The sequence below is a fragment of the Schistocerca piceifrons genome, chromosome 1, assembly GCF_021461385.2.
Source record: "Schistocerca piceifrons isolate TAMUIC-IGC-003096 chromosome 1, iqSchPice1.1, whole genome shotgun sequence".
Taxonomy (NCBI): domain Eukaryota; kingdom Metazoa; phylum Arthropoda; class Insecta; order Orthoptera; family Acrididae; genus Schistocerca; species Schistocerca piceifrons.
Window position 1 is genome coordinate 864,048,059 of NC_060138.1, and position 15,848 is coordinate 864,063,906.

The window sequence follows — 15,848 nt, forward strand, 5'->3', positions numbered from 1 at the left end:
TTTGATGGCAGGAAAACAGTTAATTGAGACAATAGTGCTCACTACAAGACCAACAGAAAATAACATACAGGGAGGGAAAATGTAAAATCTGGGAATGAAATAACAGGTTTTACTGTAACTATTCTGTTACATTTTTTTATCTGTATAACACTAGCTGCATCCTAAAACTGTATTGTAGAAACAAGTAGGAGAAAATGATGAGCAGATAACAATGTCATCAAAATTACTAAATAATGCGTGTAGTGACATTAAAACCTGGAGGCACCCCTGCATGGACTGGACAAATAAACTACTTAAGCAGCAAACTAGCAAGAGTACTATTTCTGTTACAAATTAAAGCAAAATGTCAGTTAAAAGCTGCTGTTGTACTCTTATTACACTTTCTTCCACTCACACCTGAACCATGGGACACCATCGTAAGGAAAAGCATCAGAGTCAGCTTACATTTTCCAATAACAGAAGAAACCCATGAGGTGTATTCCACGTATGCCTCCTAGAGAAATGTGTGCAAATCAGTTCATATCACTTAACATTACAACAGTCCGAACTTCTACTTCTATAGTCCTTTAAATTATGTCAAAGAAAATACACAAACTTAGACTAAGAAATAATGTTCATTTGCATTAGACAAGAAATAGCCACAAGGTACACTTACCATCCTCAAGAGTTTCTCACACTCACAATAGGCATAAATGTATGAACTTGAAATTCTTCAACAAATTGCTAAAAACAGTGACCTTGACTCTCTTACAAAAGATTTTAAAAGTTCTAGAAACTTGACCAAAAGAGCATGAATTCTGCTCAATGGAAAAATTCATGGAGAATGATGTACAAGAACTGTGCTTCGAGTAGCCATAAGTACATGTGTAAATATCTGTATTTATATTTGTAAATGTACATGTATATGTGCAATGTATGTAATTAATATATGATTAGATTTAAGCATTTACCTACGTACAATGCTGTATTATCGGTGGTGTTCATTGAGAAAGCCAGTTGCTTATAAAAATACTGAACATTTTATAGTACAAATGCTAAAATTTCTAAGCATTTTAATGGAGAGCCTTGGTAATTTTCTATAAAGCCAAAAGAGGCTATGCCTAATATAATTAGTTCTGAAATAGAATCTAATGTTTTTATCTCAGAGTCTTCCAGTATGGGGAAACTCTAATAATTATGTTAATCACTGAGAATATTATAAATAAATTATTACTTAGTCATTTACAATTACAAGATTTTTGTACCTGTGGAAGATTGTGGCACGTCACTTCTAGCACTTCACCGATCACATCAGGATCTTCAACTTGAATTCCACTGAAGACAGTGTTTCCCACAGGTGTGTCTTCTGGAACAACCACTTCATAGGGCTCCTGTAAAAGATAAGAATTGGTATACCATTCCTGTGAGAAACATAGAAAATGAAAAAATTAATAACTAAGTGACTGATACTTTAATCGCTTAGTTATTAGTTTTTTCATTTTCTATGTTCTGTATTAATGTAACATTTATGAAAAGCATAAAAAGAAAACTTTAATGCTGATTACATACAATCAGTTAAAAATCATTTATAAAGGACAACTTCAAACTGCACAAGTATGAGCATAGTGTACTTTGTAAACTTCCAGTCTGGCTATAGTTGATGGAATTTAAAATTAGTGAAGAGTAAATTAAACAAAGTTTTCTTACTTCAAGAAGCAGTCAATTCAACATGCACAGTTCCAGAAGAATTTATTTAAAAAATCTGAATTTCAAGCAGTTACTTGTCATGACATATGTTATTTAAACAGCCATCTGTTTTTCCCTTTCGTCTCCTCCAGTAAATTTCCTTGGCCAGGGGTCATGGTTGACTTTCCCTGTATTCTTAACCATTCCCAGTCTCTTTTATTCTCTTTGGTGCCAGAAGAAGAAGAAGAAGAAGCCCCTAGTGTGTGTGTGTGTGTGTGTGTGTGTGTGTGTGTGTGTGTGTGTGTGTGTGCACAGGCATGTGTATGTATGTATCTGCTCCCAATCTGTGGATAGATTATCTTCCACATCATTGATATTTAAATTCACAGGTCACTTTATGTTGCATGTATCTTGGACCACTGATCACTTTAATAGAAATACAGTTTAAAAGCATATTCTCTCTGAGACAGAATTTCAGACAATGGTCTGCCGTCTTGCCTACATATATCCATAAATCTACTTACACCTTTGAAAACTGGCGGATTGTCATTCTCATCAACAATGATGATGGTGACTGGCACTGTAACTATGTTGTTATTTCCATCTTCCACTTCATCTTCCAGTGTCACAAACAGCTTCAGGGTGTCATTTACCTGTCACAAGGAAGGGCATTCAGTGAAAGTACTATCGTCAAGAGTATAATAATTAATACATAGAGGTGTATGTGTTAATTTCACATATTATTTTACACTATTATTTACCTAAACAGTTATAAGAACAAACTTTTACTAAAAATTACCGAAGAGAATATTTCGTAACAAAGGGTACACTTAGATGTTTGAAATTCATGAGGCAACAATCAAATTCTCCAAAATTCTGATAGTGAGCATATTCATGCAAGAAATCAGAAATTTAAAACAAAAGTCTTATATTTCTAATTGGATTATAAACCTTTTCTGGATTATTGGCATAACGCATTACAATAACACAAAAACACACAACTTTAATGATAGATACAAACAACTTTAAAAATGGGTATCGGTTCCGCAGTGGCATTTAATCTGTGTATTGAGCAAGGAGTGAAAGTAACCAAGCACAACTTTGGAAAGGGAATTAAAATTCAGAGAGAAGAAATAAAAACTGGACAGTGTGCTGATTACACCATAATTCTAAAAGGATGGCAAAGGACTTGTAAGAGCCATTGAATGGAACGAATACTGTCTTGAGAAGAGGTTATAAAATTAACATCAACAAAAGTAAGACAAAGAGTAATGGGATTCAGTCAAATCATATCAGGTGATTCTGATAGAATCAGGTTAAGAAATGAGATACTAGAAGTAGTAGATAAGTTTTGCCATTTGAGCAGCAAAATGACTGATACAACATAAGTGGTGAGGGTGTAAAATGCAGACTAATAATAGCAAAAAGAAATTTCCAAAACAAGTGAATTTTAACAGCAAATAAAAATTTTAATATTGCAAGTCCCTTCTGAAAGTATTTGTCTGAAGCGTAGCCTTGTACGGAAGTGAAACATGGGCGATAAGCAGTTCAAACAAGAAAAGAATACAAGCTTTTGGAATATGGAGCTACAGAAGATGAGTATATCAAGGAACTAATGAGGAGACTCTGAATCAAATTGAGGAAAAAGAAATTTATGGCACAACTTGAGTAAAAGGAGTTATCAGTGGATAGGACACATCCTGTGGAATCAAGGAATCATCAATTTGGTAATGCAAAGTAGTGTGGGGGTAAAAATTGCAGTGGGAGTCCAAGAGTTGGATGTAGAAAGCAGGATCAAATGAATGTAGGCTGTTGTAGTTACATAGAGATGAAGAAGCTCATGCAGGACAGACTAGCATGGAGAGCTGCATTAAACCCATCTCCAGACTGATGACACAATAACAGCAACAACAACAACAACCAGAGTTAGATTTTCTTGATAATGACAAGTACATTTGGTTTCAAACTTATTCTTTGTATACTTCTTACATTAGAACTGATGTTCATTTGTAATGTCACTGCTTAGATCATTGCATAAAAGCTGCTGTGGCACTAAAGTTTGCATCATGACCACCTGTGAAATTACTGATTGGACATTTAAATAAGTCCAAAAATGCAAATATATAGGAACTTCATAATTTCTTCAAGGACTTAGTGGTAGTTTAACATGTTGTTGTCATTTGTGCATAAACATTATTCTTTACGCACTGTCATAAAAAATTAGGATATACTCTTTCAGCCAATAAATATCAGTTTAATAGGGCAAGTAGGGTGTCACTTTGAAGCAATAAGCAAAGCCCTTGGTCTCTTCCTTCAGTGCCCTGAAATATTTTGTATACTTCCTAATACTTACAATTCTTGCCCCATACGTGCTCATTCCTCAGATGCTTTACTTCACACTCTCAACCAACAAAACTGCTTGCCAAAGATATATCTGGAAGGACCAGATGCGAGGTCTAAGCTTTTTGCCTGATACAGAGCAGTCACATTAACAAACCTTTAAGAACAAAACTACTTCTGATATCACAAATATCATCTTAGTGCTCCATTGCAGAATACCTGTATGTGGCTTGCTGGGGTGTCACGAAACTGAGTGAAACCATTCTAAATCACTATTAGTGTTTTAAGTAGGGTTGCATTACTAAGTCTTCAAGTAAATTTGCATAATTTCAAATAATCAAATGCATGCACTGCCATGTCTGGACATGCAGCCCACCAACATAATGGGAGAGCATCCAAGGTAGCCAATATACAAGCTCTTAGGGGTCCTACCAAACAGAGCCAAAACAACGCGAATTCTGAATGACAACAATCATGGCATGTTGTCCAGGGCATCTGTTACCCAATGTGCCCACCATGCCAACAGGCAGCAGCTGCATCACCCCTAGGATGTGCAACTGGTGCAGCTCTATTTACTTCCATATTATTATGTGGCTACAAATAGTCTGCGACAGATTCTTCCACCAGGATTAGACTTAAGACACTGCACAGCCAGTGTACAACAGTTGACGCCTGCTTACTAGCCTTGGCACCAGGACTTTGATATTACTGTGTTGTGTTCTTGAACACAGTTAAGGAACTGTGGCCCTTCCAGACAGGCTTTTGCATGTTTAGAGTCAGTGAATTTGTCAGCTATGATAAACAGTTACAATCCTTTATCAGGCTACTGAAGTGCTCAGGCAGAGACTGTTATCTTCACAAACAGAATTTGTTAGGACTTACTTGTCTCAACTCAGACAACAGTTTGCTACAGAACTGTGATCTTATGTTATTATCAATAAATGTTTTGTTCCTTGTTCATCTGGGAGTGAGTTCTTGTACATCAAACCTCATACTGGTCACATCATACATAACAAATGAAACAGCTCAAAGATGATACTTGGATGAGAATGGAATTTACTGACTGACAATGGAAACTCTGTGCCATTTCACAGATGGTGAGTGCAATAATGGATGCTCCAATGATATGACTGAAGCAGAACTATGTCCGTGCAGAACTAAATATTCAAGCAGTAGCAGAACATAACTTCTCTACCATTGAATTACTGTTAGCAACAAATTCAGGTAATTTGCTTGATCAGAACCATCTGGCAGTAACATAATGGGCAACTCTATGATTAAGTAGTAACCAACACAGTATACATAAAAACCGTTTCAACAAGGACACAGTATCCTATGGAAAGTTGTGAAATGTAACTATTGGAATGAGAAACTCAGGTTGTTTAATTCACTGTGTTTGGCATGTGATGCATAGCCTACCTCTGAATCTGATGTAGAAGTTCCCAATGGAAAGCCTTCATCAAGATTTAAACATTCTACCAGTAAACAAAGAGAGTTCTACATGGTATCACTTAAATGGTTGGGATCTTTGAAACAAACAGCAATGGGTGTCTACAGACTATTAGCAGTGTGGGAGCACTCGCACACAACCAGGTAGGGAGTTACGGCTTCACTACTGCTGTACCTTATGTTATTATCATCGGACGTACTCACCTCACGATCAAGAGGCATAGCGACACGGACGGAGCCTGTGATGGGGTTGACAGCAAGGCGGTCAGTGCCAGAGAGGCCATAGCGAAGTGATGATCCCTCGGGGTCACTGCCCTGCAACTGGTACACTTCTTCTCCCAATGGTACACCCTCTGACACCACCAGCCCATCCATATCCCTCGTCAGTACTGGTGGCTGGTTGGCTGCAGAATACAAGAAAAAAGATATGACTGAAGGAGAACTATGTCCGTGCAGAACTAAATATTCAAGCAGTAGCAGAACTTTACCTCTACAAGAAACAGCTTTAAATGTAGTCACATTTTTATGTGAACATTATCCCATCAGTAATGATATCATTTATGCAACTTTTCCCATTTTTCTCTTGCTATTTCCCGACTTAACTATACGTTTTTAAGCTACAATTGAAAAAAAAATATATTTTTCCGTTCTTGTTTCGTCATCCAAATAGAAAAGCATATATATCCACACATATTCATTCTCGAGCTTGTCAACCATGAAGGTGCAACAAAAATGTTACTTTTTTTCATGGAAATTTACTGTACTTACCAAACCACCCTCATAATTACTAATAATCGTTCTCCAAGTCATAGGTTGTCTACCTAGTAGTAGCCTAGTTTCCTGTTGTGACTGCTTCTACATAAGAATAATGGTTTGGACATTTGTATAAACCGGAGCAACTGACTCACGGCTGTCATGTACAGATCTTATCTGCAGATGAATATTGCTTAAAATATGTGCACATTCAACAGATTGACTGTAGCAAACTTCCACACTGCTGAAATTATCTAGCACTATTTCGTAAATGTTTGACCATGCAATTACATAAATTAGCCATAAGGTATTAACGCTTTATTACAGTGAGTCTCGAGATTTTTCAACACACAGAGTGTCTCTTAGAAGTACGTAGTAATTAAAACTTTTTGGCATGTTTTTCTCTTACGACATATTTTGACTTAGCAGCAAACAGTTATTCACCGTTGCTGCCCCTAATAAAAAATGTTTAAAAGAGTCCAAATACGTGTAATATTAAAATTTATGTCTTCATGCAAATCGTAAACATACAGCGTCCTATGAAAGTTGCGTGACAGTCTCATTATCAGTTTGATGTTGGCGACATACACAGTACGCTATGCTCACTATTACATTAGTACTCTGTAACAGATGCCATCTCATCTATATATCACATTGTTTGCATCGTTGGCCATTGTCTTGCTGGGACAAGTTCCCGCTCTTTGTTAGATATCCTTATACTGCAGGGGAAAATACACTGAGGATGAAAATGATAAGAAACAAGAGGAAGAAGTTAGAAAGTGATGGAAAGAATACAGTGACTCCACAAAGTACTCGTCCGACCGTGGTACATAGAGTGTAAACTTGACTCTCGCCTTTGTTGATTTTGAGCGCATCGTCAAATACTGGATCCAAGTAGTGACTTTCAGTTAATTAGCTGGATTCTTCCTTTTCCTCGACACGACGCTTGTTAAATGGCAAAGTAGAACTGTAGATCTTAACTTGCTACCTCATTTGCGTGGCTTCAATAACAGAGCCTAACCTGTTAACTAATTAAGGCTTGTGGTAAACAAAGGCATTTAAGTATGTTGTTTTAAAATATTATCCGAAATGTGTCAATGATTTATGTTGCGCTAATTGATTCTGGGGTATGAACGGATGTGTTGGCGCCTCTGCCATGTGAGGGAATCCTGCTATTTTTTATTACTGGTACCTTCTGACCGGGGTCCTTGCTCGACGCTTGTCTTTAAATACACCGCTAACCTGGCTAGCGTATGTTGTGGCTATTTTAAATTAATCACTGCTCAGTAGCCCAACACAGTTTGTCGGCCGTCAAAAGCCGTAGTAACCAACACAGTATTTATAAAAACCGTTTCAACAAGGACACAGTACCCTATTCCTTTATTCTAGTCAATCTATAAGCATGCTATTCTTAATTTGTTACTCTAGGTAGCCATTAAGTTGCCAGTTTTGGGGTGTTTAGATGGAGTGCGGTTCCTTTGAGTATAGATTTGTCAATTTCCAATTTATTGTTTTTCCACCCGTTTTTAATTTTATATATATATATATATATATATATATATATATATATATATATATATATATAGGATGTTAACTGTCGCCGTAAGGTGTTGTGGACGGTGCACTTTCCTGTTATTTATTTTAATTTTCTAGCCAATGTGTAAACTTGCTAATTATTTTCTCTTTACATGGAGTGTGCCTGCCTTGACTTTATAGGTGACTGTTCCATAACCAGTTCTTTAACGCGCCTATGTACATATTTATATTTATTGAAGAACTTAAAAGTGTGATCCCCTGTTGAACTGTAACTAAACTGCAGAAAAGTGAATCAGGTGTTTATTATTGTTGTAGTGCTGTTATCTGTCAAATGTAACAGGCGACATTTTCTTGGCCTGTTATCAAGTGTCGCAATAACTGCAAATTGTAGTGAAGCGATGTGCTATTTCAGTTGTTCCCGTGATTTCCTATCTCCGCATTGGTTAATCTAAACTCATAATATTTAATTGTTTAAATACTGGAGGGAGGTGCGGGTGTCCCAAATCTCTCCTGCTGCTAAAATTATATTGAGGATGCTTGATCGTAAATTGGTACATATAATCGTTGAGAACGCAGGGAAAGAGAAATTTGGTTCCAGAAAAGGGAGAGGTACAAGATATTCTTCTGCACTGATCACAATAATCGATGGAAGATATATAGGCAGAGGAAAAGGAATGAGTTTGCGCTTCACACATCTAGAACAGGCCTTCGACCGAGTGAAATGGAACAAGATGATGAAAGTTCGAAAATTGAAGAAGGTGAACTGGAAGGATTGAAGGCTAAGTAAAGGAGTTATACGAAAGACAAAATGCAATCATGAAGCTAAGAAATGGTATAACAGACTGGTTTGAAATCGGAAGAGGAGTAAAACAGGGATGTTGTCTTTCACCATTCTATTTAGCATGTATATCGAAGATCGGAGTCTTGGTAGTGAAGACGCTGGAAGTAGAGAAAGGAACAGTAAACACAGGAGGCCAAAGATCAGCTGCATCAGATTTGCCGGTGACACGTTACTGCTTGGAGATAAAACAATATCGCTTCTAAGAACGTTATCCAAACTGGAAAACAGATTGTAAGAGTACAGAATGAAAATCAACGCAAAGAAAACTAAAATGACTAGAGTACACGACAAAGAGGATACGAAAACGAAACCAACAGAAGGTTAAACTGAACAGGTTGCACAGTGCAAATATTTGGGAAAGATATTAACTGATAACTGGACGAGTTAAAAAGAAATGAGATCGAAAACTGCAATGACTAAGCAAGGTGTCCAGAAAAAGAAATACGAGAGCTATTCCGAAAGTAAGGAACGATCGGTCTCGAAACGAAAAAACCGATGAAAATCGAAACTGTTTTATTTGCAACAGTTAGCTACACCTTCTAGATACTTATCTGTATAGTTACCGCTCCGACTTTGGCATCAGTTGCATCGTTATACCAACTTTCCAACACCATCGTCATACACTGAAGCGCCACAAAAACTGGTACAGGCATGCGTATTCAAATACAGAGATATGTAAACAGGCAGAATATGGCGCTGCAGTCGGCAACGCCTATATAAGACAACAAGTGTCTGGCGCAGTTGTTAGATCGGTTACAGCAGCTATAATGGCAGGTTATTAAGATTTAAGTGAGTTTGAACCTGATGTTAGAGTCGGCGCACGAGCGATGAGACACAGCGTCTCTGAGGTAGCGATGAACTGGGGATGTTTCCGTACTACCATTTCGCGAGTGTACCGCGAATATCAGGAATACGGGGAAACGTCAATTTCCGACATCGCTGCGGCCGGAAAAAGATCCTGCAAGAACGGGACAACGACCACTGAAGTGAATCGTTCAACGTGACATAAGTGCATCCCTTCCGCAAATTGCTGCAGATTTCAATGCTGGGCCATCAATAAGTGTGCAAACATTCAATGAAACATCATCGATATGGGCTTCCGGAGCCGAAGGCCCACTCGTGTACCCTTGATGACTGCACGACACAAAGCTTTACGCCTCGATTGGGCCCGTCAACACCGACATTGGACTGTTGATGACTGGGAACATGTTGCCCGGTCGGACGAGTCTCATTTCAAATTGTATCGAGCGGATGGACGTGTAGGGGTATGGAGACAACATCATGAGTCCATGGCCCCTGCATGTCAGCAGGGGACTGTTCAAGCTGATGGAGGCTCTATAATGGTGTGCGGCGTGTGAAGTTGGAGTGAGACGTCTACATATGACTCTGACAGGTGACACGTAAGTAAGCATCCTGTCTGATCACCTGCATCCATTCATATCCATTATGTATTCCGACGGACTTGGGCAATTCCAGCAGGACAATGCGACACACCACACGTCCAGAATTGCTGCAAAGTGGCTCCAGGAACACTCCTCTGAGTTTAAACACTTCCATCGGCCATCGGACTCCCCAGACATGGGCATTATCGAGAATATCTGGGATGCCTTGCAACGTGCTGTTCAGAAGAGATCTCCACCCTCTCGTACTCTTTACTGATTTATGGACAGCCCAGCAGGAATCATGGTGTCAGTCCCCTCCAGCACTACTTCAGACATTAGTCGAGTCCACGCCACGTCGTGTTGCGGCACATCTGCGCGCTCGCGGGGACCCTACGCGATATTAGGCAGGTGTATCAGTTTCTTTGGCTCTTCACTGCAGAAGGCAGCATCCTGCGCTTTCCGACAATTTTTCACGTTGGACGGCAACTCGTTGCCCGCACCAAAATGTTGTCTTCATAGCCAGCGGTTTATTTGAGCAGAGATGAAAATCAGAGGGAACCAAGTCCGGGCTGTATTTGAGGGGTGACGAAATATTTTCCATCCAAAACGCTGCAGGAGTGTCTTCATTGTCCCCGCAGTGTGCGGACGAGGGTTGTCATGAAGAAGGAAATGTATGACAGTTACATTACGTGGAGTTACGTAAATCACGCGAAATCTCACGCCAGGCATCCATATTTGGCGGGATATACTATTTTATAGGCATTTTTACGCACTTACTGTACCCTGTGAACTGCCCAATACAACTGTGCAGAGCTTCATCGGATTTTCACTGTGGTTTCCATTTCACGACTGATTCTCACTTTCCGAATAGCCTTCGTCCTTATTACGAAACAAATTGAGGTTGGAGTTAAGAGAAAGGTTGGTTTATACTTAGTGTGGAGTGTTTTTAAGCACATTTGTGAAGAATGGACGCTGAAGAATAGAGAAAAAGGCAAAACTGAAGCACTAGAGATGTGCGTTTGGAGGAAAATGAAGAAAATAAAAATGTTGATACAGTGAAGCATTGTGAGATACCGGAAGGGACTCTCTAAAACAAACTGGGTGAGACCTATAGGAATTCTAAAAACAGCTATCGAAGGTACAGTGGAAGGACAGGAGAAAATAAGGAAAAAACTAAAAAAAAGCTGTATGGAACGAAAAGAGGAACATACTGGTACTAGACTACGAAGCAGTTGGTGTTCAGAAACAGGACCAGATTGTGACAGGGATGGTGTCATGGACCCACCAATACGCAGAATGCCTTGTGGTGATGATCGATCGTAATTTCGTGCCAATGGTGTGTTGAAGAGAAATGCAGTTGGCCGAAACGGCGAGCAGAGGTTCAAAATGGCTCAAATGGCTCTGAGCACTACGGGACTTAACTTCTGAGGTCATCAGTCCCCTAGAACTTAGAACTACTTAAACCTAACTAACCTAAGGACATCACACACATCCATGCCCGAGGCAGGATTCGAACCTGCGACCGTAGCGGTCGCGCGGTTCCAGACCGTAACGCCTAGAACCGCTCGGCGGCGAGTAGAGGAACGTGAGGGAAATCATTGACACGTAGAAGGGACAGAATGATATGACACGTGTTAAGACATCTAGGAATAGCTTCCATGTATGGCCAGTTTTAAGATCCAAAGAGACACAAGCGGCCAAGCTGATAAAGGCCTCACAACTGTAATCACATTTCTATACAGGGCGGCATCACAATTTATTAGCAGCGGTCTCCTGGGACGCCAGGCTGACAGGGGTGCAAGATTTGTATACAGTACATGTTGCTATTGGCACCAAAAACTGACACGGCTGGAAGGCTATGAGGGACAAGGGGTGGGGGTGGAGGAGGTGCGGCCAAATAGTAAATCGCTTGCGTACAAAAATGTTCTCCAAGCAGCTCTGTTCCCATGGTACCTCGGGGACCCGTAGCTGGCAAAAACTGTAGGGGCAGACAGAGAGTGCAATACCGGTATTCCAAAAAACAGAGAACATTGGGTCTAAGTGCTACTCTGAAGTGAAGAAGACTGAACAGAAGAGAAATTCGTAGCGCGCCGCACCAAACAAGTCAGAAGGCTCACGATTTAAAAAACAATTCAAGACACACTGGAATCTTCTGTGTAGCACAGTAAAATTTGTGGCATACTTGTTAGGAAAGCTCCAACCTATGTTATGCTTAATGGTGGAAGCTGGAAACCTGACGCTGTGACATTCGGTGGGAGAGAACGGGCACGCTGGCCTTTCTGAATGGGTTAAGCATTAAAGTACGCATGGAAACTTTAGAGAACTTCGTTGTAACATGGTAGACAACATAATGTAAAAAAGTACTGCGGCTGAATTGAAAATTAGTGAACGGGACGTAAAGCAGGATAGCGAAAACAGCACTAAATGACCTGGATCAGCGCTCGCCGTAAGTCAGACGAACAGCTGATACACTCTGGAAGAATTCTGGTTGTCCCTTAGCAGCCTACGTTGTTTGGTGTGAGGGAATACTAACATATGAATTTCAGGCGAGTTTTTCAACAGGGCGTAGCAAGTAGCCTTTCCCGACTATATGAAGCTGCAAGTTCGTAATAATGGACAGAAGACAATATGTAAATAAAGCTTTTGTGACAATTTGTAATAAATAAAATGTGGCTCAATAAAATAAAAATGCTTCGAATATTATCTTCAAGGGCTCGAAAATACAAACTTTTTATATAAAAACCTACTATTTCCAGTGCTTTAAAAAATTGCGCAATCAGAACAGTGTTTTTATCAATGACTCTGAGCACTATGGAACTTAACATCTGAGGTCATCAGTCCCCTAGAACTTAGAACTACTTAAACCTAACTAACCTAAGGACATTACACACATCCATGACCGAGGCAGGATTCGAACCTGCGACCGTAGCGGTAGCGCGGTTCCAGACTGAAGCGCCAGAACCGCTCGGCCACACAGGCCGGCAGTATTTTTATCGTCATTTTCGCTTTTTCTGTCGTTTCTTAGTTGCTTCTGTATTAATATATTCTTGAAGTTGTGATCCGTACATGCAACAAAATGTAAGACGATGTGATTCCCTCCTTCGTCCCCTCTCTCCCCCACACTCATCCACCCTTCACCCGGAGCGCCACCGACCACACGCAATAATGCACACGCGAACAGAATAACAAACGAATGCCGCACAACCGAAAAGCACACAACACTATGAACACCAAAAAAACACAGCCAACACATGTGTTCAACAAAGAAACAGTGGTAGTGAATTGTTTGGATAAAATGTGCACGCAACACACCAAAAATCGAATATCCTGGTGTACAGAGGGCAACGAGACACAATTCGAGGGCGACACATATGTGACAATGATTCCAAAAAGTCGTAAGTAGAACTAGACAACAAATTAAGCTTATGAAACTTGTACTCCAAAAAGTTGTGCCTTATATAACAACAGCATGGATGTGTGTGATGTCGTTAGGTTAGTTAGGTTTAAGTAGTTCTAAGCTCTAGGGGACTGATGACCTCAGAAGTTAAGTCCCATAGTGCTCAGAGCCATTTGAACCATTTTATATAACAACAAGAGAATATTCTCTTAACGAAAAAACGTCAGCATAGTATAACTGGGAAACACATTTAATATACAAGGTGTTCAGAAACAGTCTCAAAAGGTTGTAAGGGTGTTAAAGTGGTTCAGAAAAAAAATTCGCTACCTTGCGCCATTTACGAGTTAATTAGTATTGAAGTTTAACCGGCCATTGACCTCCTTCTTCTGTGCTGGATGCACACGCATTGCCCGAACTCTTACGGGACTCGGTAAGATTGTCTGCCGCGGGTAATGTGTGGTGGGCGGGTGCACTACGAATGTAGTGAATTGGCATTAAGTTGGGGATTTGGGTTTCACGGGGAGCGTGCAAGGGATAAATCGCTGCAGTCGCACTATCTTCCGTGCCCTCGTTGGCTCAGATAGATAGAACGTCTGCCATGTAAGCAGGAGATCCCGGGTTTCGAGTCCACATTTTCAACTGTCCCTGTTGATGTAAATCAACGCCTGTCGATAGCTTATCATTTCATTCTGAATGTTACTGTCACCGCCAAAGCACATTTGATCCATAGAGAAGACTCGAGTGAGAACTCGCCGAAGGCGCGTGGCAAGAATCCGGATAAAACCCACACTTTACATGGTCAACGGTCGATAATGTTCAGCTCCCCAACCCATGGATGGCTTGGGGTCCGGGATAAGCAGACCTTCTACGAATTCAGGAAGGAGAAGAAGTCAGGGTCCATCAGTTCTAGCTACTTCTCAGTTCAGCATGAGGCCGTGATGTTGTGGAATGCGTGGTAAAAATCCAGCGGGATTAGGTCTTGGCCCGAGGACTTGTTCTTGCCTCTTTATGAAGAGTATCTGTGAGGTCATCAGCCGTAATTGTCGCTAGACAATCAGGCCGTTGCGCGCGCGAATTCAAGCGGCCAACCAGAGATGGTGTCGCCAAAAGTATTCGTTTGGTTTCCTAAAACCGAACAAGGGAGGGATACTAAAATTGGAGAAGGGACGGTAGTAAGGTTCTAACCCGAGCCAAAGGGTGAGCCGTCTCGTGCGCTATCATCTACGCTAGAGAACATCTGACGTTACCTGTATCTGGCGGGCCGCTTGAATTTGCGCGCGCAACTGCCTGATTGGCTAACTTCAATTGGCTAATTGATTTGGAAACGGCGCAATGTATCGATTTTTTCTTAACAATTGTTTCTCAGCACAACCTACCCTGCAACTCTCTTACAAGCTTTTCAGACTGTTTCTTAACATCCTGTATACATACACATATATTACAGCCCACTGAGGATGCTTCACAAATAAAAAGGCGCGTAACATGTATGACACAAAAACAAAGTTTATTTTTATTACTTAATTGCATAGACGAATCACATCTCCAGGAAGCTGTTAATAATAAATATATTATCTTCAGTTTGGAGCGACTGACGGTTAATTTTCCTCCGGTAAGAACTCGGCAGTGAGGCTGTGGGACCCTGGTAGCGTGGGGTCTGTAGCAAATGCTACATGGATAAAGTTGACCTAGGCCTCAGAACACCAAGCCTTCTCTGTACACTGACGCTCTTGTTCTGGCGCCACAGTAAGACTAACTAGAAAATGTAGAAAAGCCTCTAGTGGTTGCCGCTGGAAGCTTCCACGACCACTAGAAACACAATCAGTTCATCAAAGATGCAAGTGCCAAGATGCTGGAAAGAAACTAAGCATCGCCTTAAATGGATGGCCACTACTAACTTACCAACCTGCCTGGGTAATACCCGTGACACGTCACTTGCCTCCTATTACTTGCTGGGTACATCTATTCAAAAGTAGGATAAGAGCAAGAGCATACCAATCACTGTGAGAAGTTCAAAGAGAAGATTCACAAGAGAGAAAACGTACTTCTATGCCTGTCCTTCGTGTTTACACGCTGACAGTATTTGACAATCGTAATCATTGTCCCACACTGAACTACAATGGGAACGAACTATTCCAGTAAATGTGATCGTCATCACATTATAATCATAATAATTGAAAAGTATTACGGTTGCCAGTTTGTTAGTGACACCATGACTGATGACCTCAGGAGTTAAGTCCCGTAGTGCTCAGAGCCATTTGAACCATTTTGAACACCATGACTGCTTTTTTGCTTACCACCATACTGTCCGTTAAAACGGCAATTACAGTTTTAATTTCTTTTTTACTATGTCATGTTCAAATAGGGGTTAATTTTAGATATTTGCACTATGCCCGTAAAAGCGGTGATTCATTACCACCGCAGTGCTCTTAACAGTGCCACTCTCTGTGGTGTATTTGCTGTCTTGCTTAGATGCGAAAATTTCGTG

General features: G+C 40.4%; 1 protein-coding gene across 2 annotated transcripts in view; it reads right to left on the reverse strand.

The window, feature by feature from the left end:
* The window catches only part of LOC124716128 (cadherin-87A), a 725,215-nt gene that overhangs the window by 227,421 nt on the left and 481,946 nt on the right, over nt 1-15,848 (reverse strand). For both annotated transcript variants that reach the window (XM_047243147.1, XM_047243148.1), the window contains 3 exons: nt 5,659-5,858; nt 2,190-2,318; nt 1,245-1,370 (listed from right to left, as the gene is read on the reverse strand). In XM_047243147.1, coding sequence (XP_047099103.1) covers nt 1,245-1,370; nt 2,190-2,318; nt 5,659-5,858 — 455 coding nt within the window. The remainder of the gene's footprint in view (nt 1-1,244; nt 1,371-2,189; nt 2,319-5,658; nt 5,859-15,848) is intronic.